Source organism: Rhodamnia argentea, chromosome 2, assembly GCF_020921035.1.
Source record: "Rhodamnia argentea isolate NSW1041297 chromosome 2, ASM2092103v1, whole genome shotgun sequence".
Classification (NCBI taxonomy): domain Eukaryota; kingdom Viridiplantae; phylum Streptophyta; class Magnoliopsida; order Myrtales; family Myrtaceae; genus Rhodamnia; species Rhodamnia argentea.
This window is the reverse complement of record NC_063151.1, coordinates 1,461,626-1,474,172: the sequence shown is the minus strand read 5'-3', so window position 1 is coordinate 1,474,172 and position 12,547 is coordinate 1,461,626. Positions and strand designations below refer to the sequence as shown.

Here is a 12,547-nt window from a genome sequence, read left to right as displayed (position 1 = left end):
TTTAAACTCCAATTTTGGGATTTTGGGTTTGTTATATGGAGAGGGGAAACAGAGCACGTCACGAAAGCAGAAAGGAAAAGGAAAATTTCCATGGAAATATTTCTCGTCTCTTCTTTTTTTTTTTTCCCCTCTGTTTTTGTTCTTGGGTTCCTCACATCCAGAAATTACGTTTTGCTTGGTGGTTTGCTGCTGCTTCTTCCTTCTTCTTCATGGGCTTCGTTCGCCCCCCCGACCATTCCATCTCTCCCCGACAAAGCCCCTCTCTCTCTCCCCTCCATTCTCCTCGTCCTTTATATATACAAAACCTCCTCCCCACCCACCCAACCCCCCCAAGTTATTATCATCTGTATAAAAGATGACATGAAACTACGAAAGATTAAAGACAAAGAAGCTGGACTAAAATTAAAAAAAAAAAAAAAAAAGAACGGCTGATCTCCCTTCTCTCTCTCTCTCGCTCTCGCTCTCTAGAGCCGATGATTCTTGTTGTGCTTCTTCGATCATTAGGGAAGATGATCGTCAGCATAAAAGTTGAGATGGCCCCCTCCTACTCTTTTTCTCTGCTAAATTTTCCTTTTTTTCAGTCGATCTTGGTAACGCCGATGCGCTTAACAGCTGCATTCCGAACCGCCTCGCTCTGCAGACGCAGGCCGTTTTGCTCGATCCCGGACATGTAGCTCCTCACCTCCTTCCTTATCATCTCCTGCATCACCGCCATGAAGTCCTCGTTGAAGAACTGCTTCTCGTACCCGGCCCCTTCAATCCCCACTTCGCTGCACTGGTGACCCTGATGATGATGAATCGGTATCATCGGCATCGGCATCGGCGGCGGCGGCGGCGGCGGCATCGCCTGGTTCCTAGCTGAGAACAGGCTCGGGCTGGGTCTTCTTGAGTCGGACGCCTGCACGGAACCGGAAGCCAATCCCTGGTTCGAGACCTCAGCCGAATCGGACCCCGGTAGAGACAGGCTGAGCAAAGTAGGGGGATCCGTGGTGGTCGAAGATGACGCGTCGGCGTGCTGGCCCGACAGCGCGGGCATGATCGGCCCCGTCCTCGCCACGGGGCGGAACACGCGCGGCGAGGGCATCCCCACCGGCAAGCCCGAGTCGCTCAGGTCGGATCCCGAGGGGCTGCTCGGGCTGAGGAACAGATCGGAGACGGCGTTGTTGGTCGCGGGCGCCCCGAGGCTGGCCGACCGCTTGAGCGGCTGCTGCTCAGCGAGGGCGTCGGCGTCGTCGCCGGCCGAGCTGGAGGAGGAGCACTTCCTCTTGAGGGTGGAGTTCCAGTGGTTCTTAACGGCGTTGTCGGTACGGCCGTTGAGGAGGCGGGCGATGGTGGCCCACTTGTTGCCGAACTGGGCGTGGGCGCGGACGATGGTTTCGTCCTCCTCCGGGGTGAAGGGGCGGTGCTCCACCTGCGGGGAGAGCTGGTTGCACCAGCGGAGGCGGCAGGACTTGCCGGACCGGCCGGGGATGGACTTGCTGATGAGGGACCAGTTCCTGGGGCCGTAGCTCTGGACCAGCCTCTGCAACGCCTCGTCCTCCTCGGGGCTCCAGGGGCCCTTGATCCGATCCGCGTCTTTCCTCGCAGAAGCAGAAGAAGCCATGGCCGACCCTCGATGCTCGATTGACAAAATATACCGAATAAAACCTAGAGGCGAAGAAAACTACGACTACCAACAAAAAGACAAAAGCTGATTTGGATTAAGAGAAGCTACAACGGCCGCGAGATTTTTTGTACAGTGGGTGGTGGTGGTGGGGGTGGGGGTGGGGGTGGTGGTGGAGGCAGCGCCTCGCCTCTCAGTGAATTGAGAGAGAACAAGAAGAGGAAGATGAAGAGGGCGTATTTATATGTGGGAGAGAGAGATGGGGATAGGGATGACTGGGCTTTGCCGGTTGCGGTGACCGGTCCATATGAGCCGTTGGGAGGTGGGATTCTTCCAGGCAAGAGGGGGGCAGTTACTCCCGATACAGCTGTCATCGGGACACGCGTCGCCTTTCCGCCCCCTTGGGACTTACACGTATTATCGCTCCCATTTACTTTTGCTACGCTCCATGTACACGTCCTCCCCCGCCCATCCCCATATACCCTTTTATCCTTTTTTTTTTTTTTAAAGGAAAAAATACCCCTAAAATTCTTCAAATTAATGTTTAACCGTGATATTATTAAACATTTCAAACATTTCCAAGGTCGGTCTATGCCCCCCAACATCATGCGACCCCGTAGAGTTTTCGTCTTAACGCCATACTAATTATTAACCTGAGATGTTGGGTTTGGTTACTAAAGAAACGAGTGAATCAGCGAAAGACCCTCGATTTGAAACTTTTCAATTTCTTTGATCTTTGCGAAAGGATCGCGATCATGTACGGGGATCGAGATTTATTTCGCCTCTCTCTCTCTCTCTCTGCTTTTACAAGCCACAGGCGTTGGGGGGCAAAGCCAGGACCGGACCGAACGAGAAAGAACCGACCGTTTTGGAAGTTAATTGGGAGAGGGGGGGGGGTGGGGGTGGGAGGTTAAATAGAGATAAGGACGGATAAAATAAAATAAATGTTGTTTTCGAAATTGAACGAGTTTTGGTTGGGGCTCGCGTAACGATCACAAAAGGGGGTGGGGGGAGGAGGAGGAGAGAAGTAGGATCACGGATGGATGACAGTTTGACCGAGCCTCCCAGCCAGCCTGTACACCATTTTGTAGCGCAGAGAGAGAGCGAGGGTTTGATGATATGATATTTTCTCTCTCCTTCCTTCCTGACTGATTGAGTTTCTTTCAAAGAAAATTATTATAAAAGAAAGGAGAGGAAATAATGAAAATCGAGAAAAGGACGCACGGAAGTTGCTCGCTACACGACAAAAGTGAGTAGCAGAATCGGAGGACGATCGAATCGATCGAGCACTCTCTCTGCCCTCTCTGCCCTCTCTGCCTATGCTGTGCCCGTCCAGCGGCTCCAGCCTGTCACCCCGGCCCACACTCCTCCCCTAACTGCCATCTGTGGACCGACACGTGTCGGTCCGCCCAGATCTGAACCGCCTTACCTGTCCGTCTGTCCGTCTGTCATCTGTATTCTCGCAAAGCTGCGCCCCCTCCCATCCCCCCACCCTTCCGTCGTTTGATTCTTTCCCCCACCGAAAAGATTTCTTCGCTTGGCCCAACTCAAAACAATTTCCTATCTTTAGTTTTTACACATTCCCTTGTTTTATATGCTCATTTGATTTTAAGATATGAAATAATATATCATCGATTTTCAAAATCATACTTCGATTATAATTTCATAGAAATATCACAACATAATTTTCATTAGATTTTACTTATCGCCTAATTACGTATCAATTATATTTCAAAAGGACGACGATATGAGATATATAGATGATGGAGGTGGTGGCGGTGGCGGTGCTATTCTGATCCACTCACGCGACATGTCAAGCTCGTTCGGTAGCGAGCGGTCGAGATCCCCCACGTCGATTGTCATGGCTTACCCACCACAAACCGTTGCGAAAGCGCCTCTCTTTTCTACTTCCAAATCTTTGAGATCTTCGAGATCATTTGTCCCCGAAATAAGACGCAGAAATTGAGGGCGACCATGGGGTGTGATCAAGCCGTGGGCCTAATCATAATGGCAAATGACACAGAAACTCATCCCCATCAATGCTTAGTGCGATCACCGACCATTAACGAGCGAATTAATTACGTTTTCATGCCCCTGTTCGGGTCGAGATTAGGACTAGTTAATGGGCGGGGCGGGGCGGGGGAGAAATGGTGGGTAATCAAGCACGGAGTTTACAAAATAAAGCGAAGAAAGCAACCTCCCCCAAAAAAAAGGGAGAGGAAAGCAGACAAAAGGATGGAGATGGAGGTGACCAGAGAGTACCACTATTTACGCGGGAAACAGCTGGCCGGAGGCGGGAGGGGCTCATCTGAGCCATACAAAAATATAAACATATCAGTCGTGCCCACTCTCACGTGCCGTCCTCGCCACCTAACACTCCGTCCTCTTGCCCGTACTCGCACGTTTCGTAATTTGGCTCTCACGTGACTCCCTCCCATGGCTGCACGTGCACTCTCCTCCGTTCCCAAAGCCTCCCCCTCCCCGCCCCCCAAATTTTCTTGTTCATCTTGACAAACTATGCATTTTCCTCGAATTTTCACTTTCAATTTCAATTTCTGTGAATAGGGTCATGATTTTTGTGGTCTGATTGTCACGCCGAATACCCAAAACGTTTTGAAATGAGAAGCATCAATACGTATGAGCCTAGTTTTTCAAAACTCACAAAGACGAGAGAAATTCGAGTTTCGAATCGCCTTTAATCAGGGACATCTTCAGTCATCCTTACCAGAAATTTCACTTAAGCAAACGCAAATCGGAGTCATATGGCAATTAGCCAAATCCAAACCTTGCAAGCATGCCCTGGCCTTTAATTCGCAATTGGGGTTTAGGCACTCTCTTTTAACTTTTTCGAGCGGCTTCTTGCTAGAGAAAAACTTGCATAATCACCTAAAGAGAATAAAACCGGCTCCAAGAGGGGGACCTGCCAGTGGCCTCGCATGGCTTTTTGCAGCATTTTAGTATGCTTCGGATTCTCACGGAAATGCTCTGGTTTCTGCCATTATTTTTATGGCCTTTCGTCAGTCTTTTTCTTCGCAAAGTAAAAGTTTGCATCTTTTTGATACGCACACCACGGAACAGCCTCGATATTAATTAAATCGAATCATTGACGTTAAAGCATGTCCAAGGAAGGGAGAATCGGGATGGTTGTGATTCTACACATGGGTGTGGAAAGTTGTAGGATGTTTCCTCGCGCACAAGACCCTCATTATAAAAGATATAAAAAAAAAAAAAAAAAGAGGCAATGAGATCATATGTGTTAAAGATTTTTGAAAGTTGTCCAGTTTAATTTAGTCAAATGCTCCAGGATTCAAAGTCCCCACGAGCTTTTTGCGTTAAGCGAGACACATCATGGCCATGGGGGAGCAAAGAAGAACGTAGAGAGTCGTGAGTTGGCGGAAGGTGACGCCATCGTGCATATAATACAAAAGGACACCGATTCATCTCGACGAGGCAAAAGGCATCGGTAGGAGCAGCACTCCTTGTCTGCTGCGTTGCCTATGGGCCATCCATCGGAATGTCTTCTTAGGGTTATTTTCCCCTACAATACGTGAAGTAAAGAAAACAGAAGCGTCCTGCTCAAAAGGAACAGCCGTCTCTCTGGTGCCTATGCGCTTTGTTGCCCTTTATTTCGACTCAGACTTTAGGTTGATCGTGCTAGGTTTCCGGCGAAGTAACTCGGCCTTCGAATCGTCTTCCGCCTTCTCATTGCGGCCAATTGCCCCTTCCTTGCGGGATTAGTACTGGAATAACGAATAGCATTCAAATGGGTCTCTGCACAATTTGAGGGAGTACGGTCTAAGTCTGATTCCAATTTGTGGAGGACGGAAGCGCGCGGCAATAACCGGTGCAGAACCTTTGAAAGAGAATTAAATCAGGTTGCGAGCACGCAGGAAGGAAATAGAGATATAGAGGAAAAGAGAAGTGCATCTGATCCAAAAGCCTCCTCAGACTTAGGACATGAAAGCTGCGATTACACATGAAAAAGAAGCATCCCCGTAGTATATGTATGTTTCACGAAAATGTAAAGGTCGACATTGCTCGACGGGAATGCCAAGAAAGGAATTGATTCCGATGAATGTCGTGGAAATAGGTTCTTTGTTGATTACGGACATGTACGTGAATGACAGTATAAATAAAGATATTAAAGGCCAGGGTGTGGCGATTTAACGGTTACGCGAAGGGTAATTGATACGGGAATCTAAAAGTATTCGAGAGGGTAAATTTGCAGGAAGAGTAGGTGAAAGTGAAAGTAAATGTGCATGAGAACAGATGTTCTGTTGTTGATTGGTAGCGTCTCACAAAGTTGCAATTGAGCTTTCATGCTCCCGCCATTAGCAGTTATATATACAAACAGTCGTGGATTTTGAATCCACAAATTGCTTCCGAACACCTTTGTACAATTATTGATGAACAATTATGCCTTTTGAGATTCTTGACACGATCCTCTACCATCCAACCGTTCTTTTCATTGCAATCCGTGGTCATCATTAATCATCTTCTTCGATATCTTACATTCGATATAATTCAAAATTCAACTCCTCCACGTTTTTTTGTTGCTGTAGCTTTATAAATTCACTGCTAAATAGTAACTTTCTCTTATTATTCATTGTGAATCAATACAAAAATCGAAAATTCTATTCAATGTTGAAAGCGAATTCTTTAGCATCTTCTAGTCGAGATAGCGATTTTATCTAAATAACATTTACACGTGAAGAGTTTAAAGTGGGTTAATTAGGTAAATATGGATTTCCATAGGTTGGATTAAATGTGGAAGTATTTTAGTAAATGGATTGTATTAGATATATGTTCGGTACGAGCCGGATCGGATATGGTCACTAAATTTGTATTGTGTACGAACGGATTAAAATGGATTAAATAAATCTATTTGGGTTGGACCGTACCGACTCACCCATTAGATGGCCTTGCTCCCTGTTGAGATAAACGACATGATCTTGTTACTTGTAGTTTAGTTTATAACTAAGAGCTACACAAAGATAAGATGCCATTGAAAGCCAAAGGAAACTAACATAACTACTCACTCACAATTATCACTAAACAGTAAGGCAAGGTTCTAGTCATGATCCCAACTTTAGAAGCCAATTCAGGTCCTTTTTCACCATTTTTCAATACAGTCAGCTAAGCCCCGGTGACGGGGACACCAAAGCGGATTAGTTGCATTCACTGAACACCGTGAGCTACCGTCCTATGTCGACGCAGGTCTCGTGACTTCACCTAGCTTTCACATTCTGCACCATCAATGAGCGCCCATAGTCAGTCGTCACAGTTCGATCCCAAGTCTCTGCTTTAAAGATGGCCAGCCAGGCCGGTGATGAGCGAGAGAAAAGTTGCACGTGAAGAGAAGAATGTTTTGCGCTAGTTTGCTGGCGCAGGACTTTCTTTTCGTCGGACCAGAGCTCGTAGCCTCGTCTGTAGACTTCATCGTCAGGGGTGTGTAGGGATCGAGTGACACGGTTGTCAGCCTCTCGTGCCTGGAATTATACGACGCAGCGGACATCACGCGTTGGACTTTCGCAACTGAAGCACTGAGCCATTCAATGTAGGGTGTGGAAATAATCGCTGGCGCGCGTACCACAGACAACAGTGGCCCCAGCAATTAGAGCAACGGATACACGCCACCAGCTAACGTTGCCCAGACGGGGTGGGACTCTCGAGTGGTTTGACAATGCAGAACGTTTGCTATCACAGCAAATTCTTAACGGGTGTTGTTAAGGCATGTTATTTTATGACCTTTAAGATCGTTAGTCTTAACTCCGGTGACGAAGCGAAGACCAACAATGAAGAAAACCCGCACCGGCATTTTTGAACACGATGACCTTTTTCTCATTTGGGGATAATTGTCTAAAAAGTCCTATATCTATTATACGTTCGGTCTTAAAACATTTCAATTGTGCCAATATAGTTCTAATATTTTGAAAATTTTCCAATCAATCTTAAATATTTCAATTATGTCAATTTAGTCTAAAACATTTTGACGATATGTCAATTTAGTCATAATTTGTTAAGGTAGTCCTTCATGCCAATATAAATTTAGGATTCAATAGGCAAAACTTCCAAAAATTTAGAATTAAATTGACAAAACTTCAGAAGATTCAGAACCAAATCGACACAATTAAAATGTTTAGGACTAAATTGGTAAATCCTAAAAAAATTTAGGGCTAAATTGACACAAATAAAAGGTATATGGCTGAATTGATCAGCTTATATTATGTTTTAAAAAAAATTTGACAATTTTCCCTTCTCATTTGTATTCCACCAGGGATGGAGTAAAATTTGGTTTAACGGCTTTTTCCACGAGACGTCATCTTGATAATTGTAATCCGAATCACCCTTCGCGAATACGGCTTGGATGGATAGTGTCAAAGAAGATCCTCCCCGTTGCAAAGGAAAAAAAGTAAGGAGATTCGCTTGAAGAGACTTCAAATCCTTACCTGATCAAACGCGGCATTAGCTATCGCATTTTTGTGGGGCCCGCATAATCAACGGCCGTATCTAACCTCGTCCATCGCGAAACGGGGTCTGATTCCCCAATGCGTCGTCACCCACGAGATTAAAGGATGATTCTCATCCAAATCACCCAACGATGACACACCCTTTCACTCACCCGAAAATGTTCTAAAGATCTGCAGGGAACAACTTCTACCTTTTTGCATGTGATTTCTTGAGATGTAATTGCCATTTGATAAACTTATATTTAAAGCCAATCGCAAATCAACACGTCGTCGCATAACTCCTCAAAGCGAAAACAGTTTTATTTAGTTTTGGACCAGAAACGTCGCAATGACTTGCTGATTCGCTCAAAATATACTGAGCGACTTAGCTTTATCTCTCTGATCATAAAAGGAAAAAAAACTTGACTTTCATCTCTTTTAGTTAACGCCGGATCATCCAATCGGGCGCCACATCGTACCTTCTCTATTGCAAAGATCGTGTTGGCTTTTTTCTCCCATGAATTATTAGGCCACTGAGGACTTCTCTGTCGTCCTCCACCGCACACATAAACGTCGGACAAAACGCCAAAAAACAAAAAGAAAAGAAACGGGACCCGCAGCGACACGTAGGCAAACACACGGCAAGAAGCAGCGGGAAAAAGAAAATTGCGAAGCATTGTTCGGCCACGTAGGCAGGTCAGTGGCCGCGCGTTGGGCGGGTCGGGGAGTGAGGGGCCCTCACGCTCGAGCGTTTCTTTCAAATCCTTTTGTCCGTTACGGGATGGGGGTGCTTTTAACGGGCCTAACTGACGGTAACGGTAAGAGCGGCTCTTTTTACGAAAGTTCAAAAGCGCCAGCTGGATGCCAGCTATAACCCACTGCGACTGTTACGCACGCGCTCGAGTTCCGAGAGAATAATTCCCCCGCACCCACCTACTTCATGGGGATTCGCGACTAGGAATCCGGGACCCACACCAACGGTCCCCACGCGATTCGGCTCCCATTTGCATGTTTTTAACGTACGACGCGATCCTTTGACGTTGTCGGGTGAGGCCGTGCCCCGCGGTGGTTTTGTATATCGCTCGACAAACGCTCTCCGCAATTGCGCCGGTCCCGCGATCGCAATTATCAAATTATTCCAAAAAGTATTTTTTTTTAAGTGTGTTTCCCTAAAATTTCTCCAGCAACGAAATACGAAAAAAAGATTCTGTAGTTATTTCGAACAGAAAATATCACAGCTTATAAATCAATAATTTGAATGAAAATGGAACTGTACAAATGTAGATCGTGCCGGAATTTAATTGAGGACAGTACTTGAAAAATACATACAATATAACAAAACTGAACGTGAACAAATTGTGCCGAAATTTAATCAATCGCAAAAATGTTACATCGAAAACTAATTGACGACATGATACCGTGATAAAGATACATGCCATAATTTTACCGACGGGCAAATTTGGAAACTACAACTAAAAAATACGTTGAAATTCAATCGACGACATGAGTTTGACAACTAAAATTATAGTGCAGGAAAGCAAAGATAACCAAAAGATAGTACGTTTGTTTGATTTGTGTGGGGATCTCCATTAGTTGATTGATGGTATTTATAGTGATTGCGGCATAACCGCTTACGAGCAGTTGTCCAATATCCATACTTCTCTTTCTCGGAAAGTTTTGTACTCATACTCTCACCATGCCGTGATTTTGTCTTGAACGATTATTTCTTAAAAAACGTGATTTTGGTGCTGCCCGACCTCGGTCACTTTGTTCTCCAACAATTTGAATCTCGGTGCTCCTTGTGCGTCCAAACTTCTTTCTTGATGCCCCGACAGTTCACCAAATCTCATTGATCGATATCTTTGTTGACTACATCGATCGAGTCAACGATAATATCGATCATTGTAGTCGTCCACAATGAATCCAGTGCTTGGTGGTATTCACACTTTAGTCACATGTGTGCTCATATCAACGATTTGGTCACTTTTTTGGTGCAAACAGAGTATTTGTTAACAAAGTACTCATTTTTTTTTTTTGTGTAAATGCTCGGGTATTGACTTATTACATAAGTTTCTACAAAAATTACGAAGAAAAAATCGAAGTTCCTAACCATTATGTTGCTATTATGATCCTTGCAACGTGGTTTCACGAGCCTCGAAGCCGTTGGCGTGCCCCTCTGTCTCCCTCACCCGCCGGAAGGATTAGACGACCCTCGTCCTCCGTCACCTCACCATCCTCGCTGCTATGGTCAAACCCATCACCCACCGCCCCCCTCCGTGTACCGCACCGCCCATCCTCTTTCTCTCTCCCCGTGCGCACCCGCCCTTCGCAATACCCTAATTCAAGGCTGGATGCGCAAGTGGATGGAGCAACTTCCCAAGCCCTATTCAAACGCTATAACCGAGAAATACTGGCCAAAAATCTTTTCTAAGAATATCACTCGTTTTGACAACTGTCATTACTATGGAAAGAAAAAAAAAATTACATCAAACATGTAAGTTATAGCACTTAACAGAGGAGCATCGCCGTCGTCACTAACCAGCTTTTCAGATGTATTCGGGTCCCCACCAATATGCCCTATTACCTAATTCGACAGGCACAATCAATGAATGTTGTAGGATAAACGTAAACATATGGAAGGAGCCAATGTCGTGAACCTCGTGTTCAATCTCATGCGCTGGTTAAAAAGGAAGGAGGGAGGGGGGGGAGTCCCCACTCCCGAATTGACTAAACAGATAAAAAGTCAGCCCCATTCCCGACTCGTTGATGTCTCTTGTCCCCACTTTCGCTACTTTGCTCCGAAATTAACATCAATCACCTAACTCCACATTTGTCTTTTTATTATTCCCTAAGTGGATTACAACTAATAAAAGTTCCCCCGATTTAACTCGTCACATTAAATAATTAGTTCAGTAAGTGAATGATTTGCTTGAAGCAAGCCCATGGTCGACGTCTCATCTTTCATTTATCCTTCTGGGTTTCATTTTCGTTTTTTTTTTTTTTCAATTTGGGTTTGGGACATGATTAGACTCGGGTCACGTCAGGAGAGTTTGCAATGTTCCAAGTCCGGCTTGATGGTTAGGAGTTAGTGCCAACTACCAATCGGGTGACGATACGGATGACCCTGTAACGAACCATAGTCCTTTGAAATTTGAAAGAGCCATTGGTTTTGTTTGACAGAAATTCTGTACTTCGATTCTACACTAGCCATTGCCCGCTGTGTAGATGTGTATACTGATATTTTTAGAAATTAAGGGCTTGTTTGGCAATAATTCTAATTCTCTAATTCCGTTTCTCGGAACAAAAAATGATGAAAAATATGTTTGATAAAATAAATTATTGCAATTTTGATTTTCCGGAAACAATTTTGATGTAAAGCAAAGTTGATTCTAAAAAAAAAAATCACTTTTGAGAATTACAAAAAAGAACAAAATCTTAGTTCTTTTAAACAGATTAAGTCCACGTGGGCTTCCGAATTAAAAAAAAATTAAAATTAGATTTGAAAATTTACTAACAACTAATTTTTTTAAAATTAACTTTAAAAATAATCTTTAAAATTTACCAAAAAAAATTAAAAATTTAAAAGGGGGGAAATTAAAAAATTTTAAAAATGAAAAAAAAAGCTTAAAATTTAAAAAAAAACTCAAGAAATTAGCAAATTAAAAATCAAAAAATCAAAAAATTTTAAAAATTTTAAAAAAGAATTCTCGCCACTTGGTCTAGCACAGAAATTTTGTGTAATTACCAAACGCGTTTCTATTTCGAGAACATAAATTTTGTGCGATTACCAAAAGCATTTTGATTCTCTAAAAATCATCTAGAGAACATAATAAAAAAATACGATTATAATCATAATCACTTTTTTGGATAAGAATCATTACCAAACAAACTCTAATTGAATATCGAAATCAATAATGATTAAGGTGGCTCGTTGAAACAAGATTACATGGCTTGGGTATATTATCTAGATGATGCGCATGTTACGTGCATTGGATGGAGAAATTTTTTTGTTGATAATTGACGAGATTAACTTCATTTCGACTTTAATAACAAATTGAGCTTTTTTTTTTAAAAAAAAAAAAATTGATCCTTTGACTTGAGTGTTTTTGTTGACACCCAAATGACCAACTTTCGGTTGTTATCAGCAAATATTTGACTTAGTCGATAAAAACAGAGTTTGGTTAACAATCAACCGACAACTTGAAGGGAATCAACAACTTCCTAATGAAGTTATGACAACACGACATAAAGGTACCAACGAGAGTTTAAATTGAGCCTTTTAGTTGAGTAATATCAATAATCAATACTAGGTGTGAAATTTGCAAGAGTGGACACTAAATTGACCGTCCTTCCTTTAGATACAGACGATATAGATTCCTTAAAAGAGGAGTTTTATTGAGCTTCGATTTGTCATCAAACTTAATCCCCTTGAAGAGTGGAGGGATCAGCGAAGAAACGAGAGATGGAGTTGGACTTGGAAAAACTGTCAAACCCA

General features: G+C 43.8%; 1 protein-coding gene across 1 annotated transcript; it reads right to left on the bottom strand.

Moving 5' to 3' along the window:
• Nucleotides 1-69: 69 nt before the first annotated feature.
• LOC115746339 (transcription factor MYB44-like) lies at nucleotides 70-1,738 on the bottom strand. The gene has a single exon (XM_030682060.2). The coding sequence runs from the start codon at nucleotides 1,601-1,603 to the stop codon at nucleotides 578-580; it is 1,026 nt and encodes a 341-aa protein (XP_030537920.2). The 5' UTR covers nucleotides 1,604-1,738; the 3' UTR covers nucleotides 70-577.
• Nucleotides 1,739-12,547: the final 10,809 nt, after the last annotated feature.

Coding starts and splice junctions, on each gene's coding strand:
- LOC115746339 (XM_030682060.2), bottom strand. CDS start 1,603: ATGGCTTCTTCTGCTTCTGCGAGGAAAGACGCGGATCGGATCAAGGGC.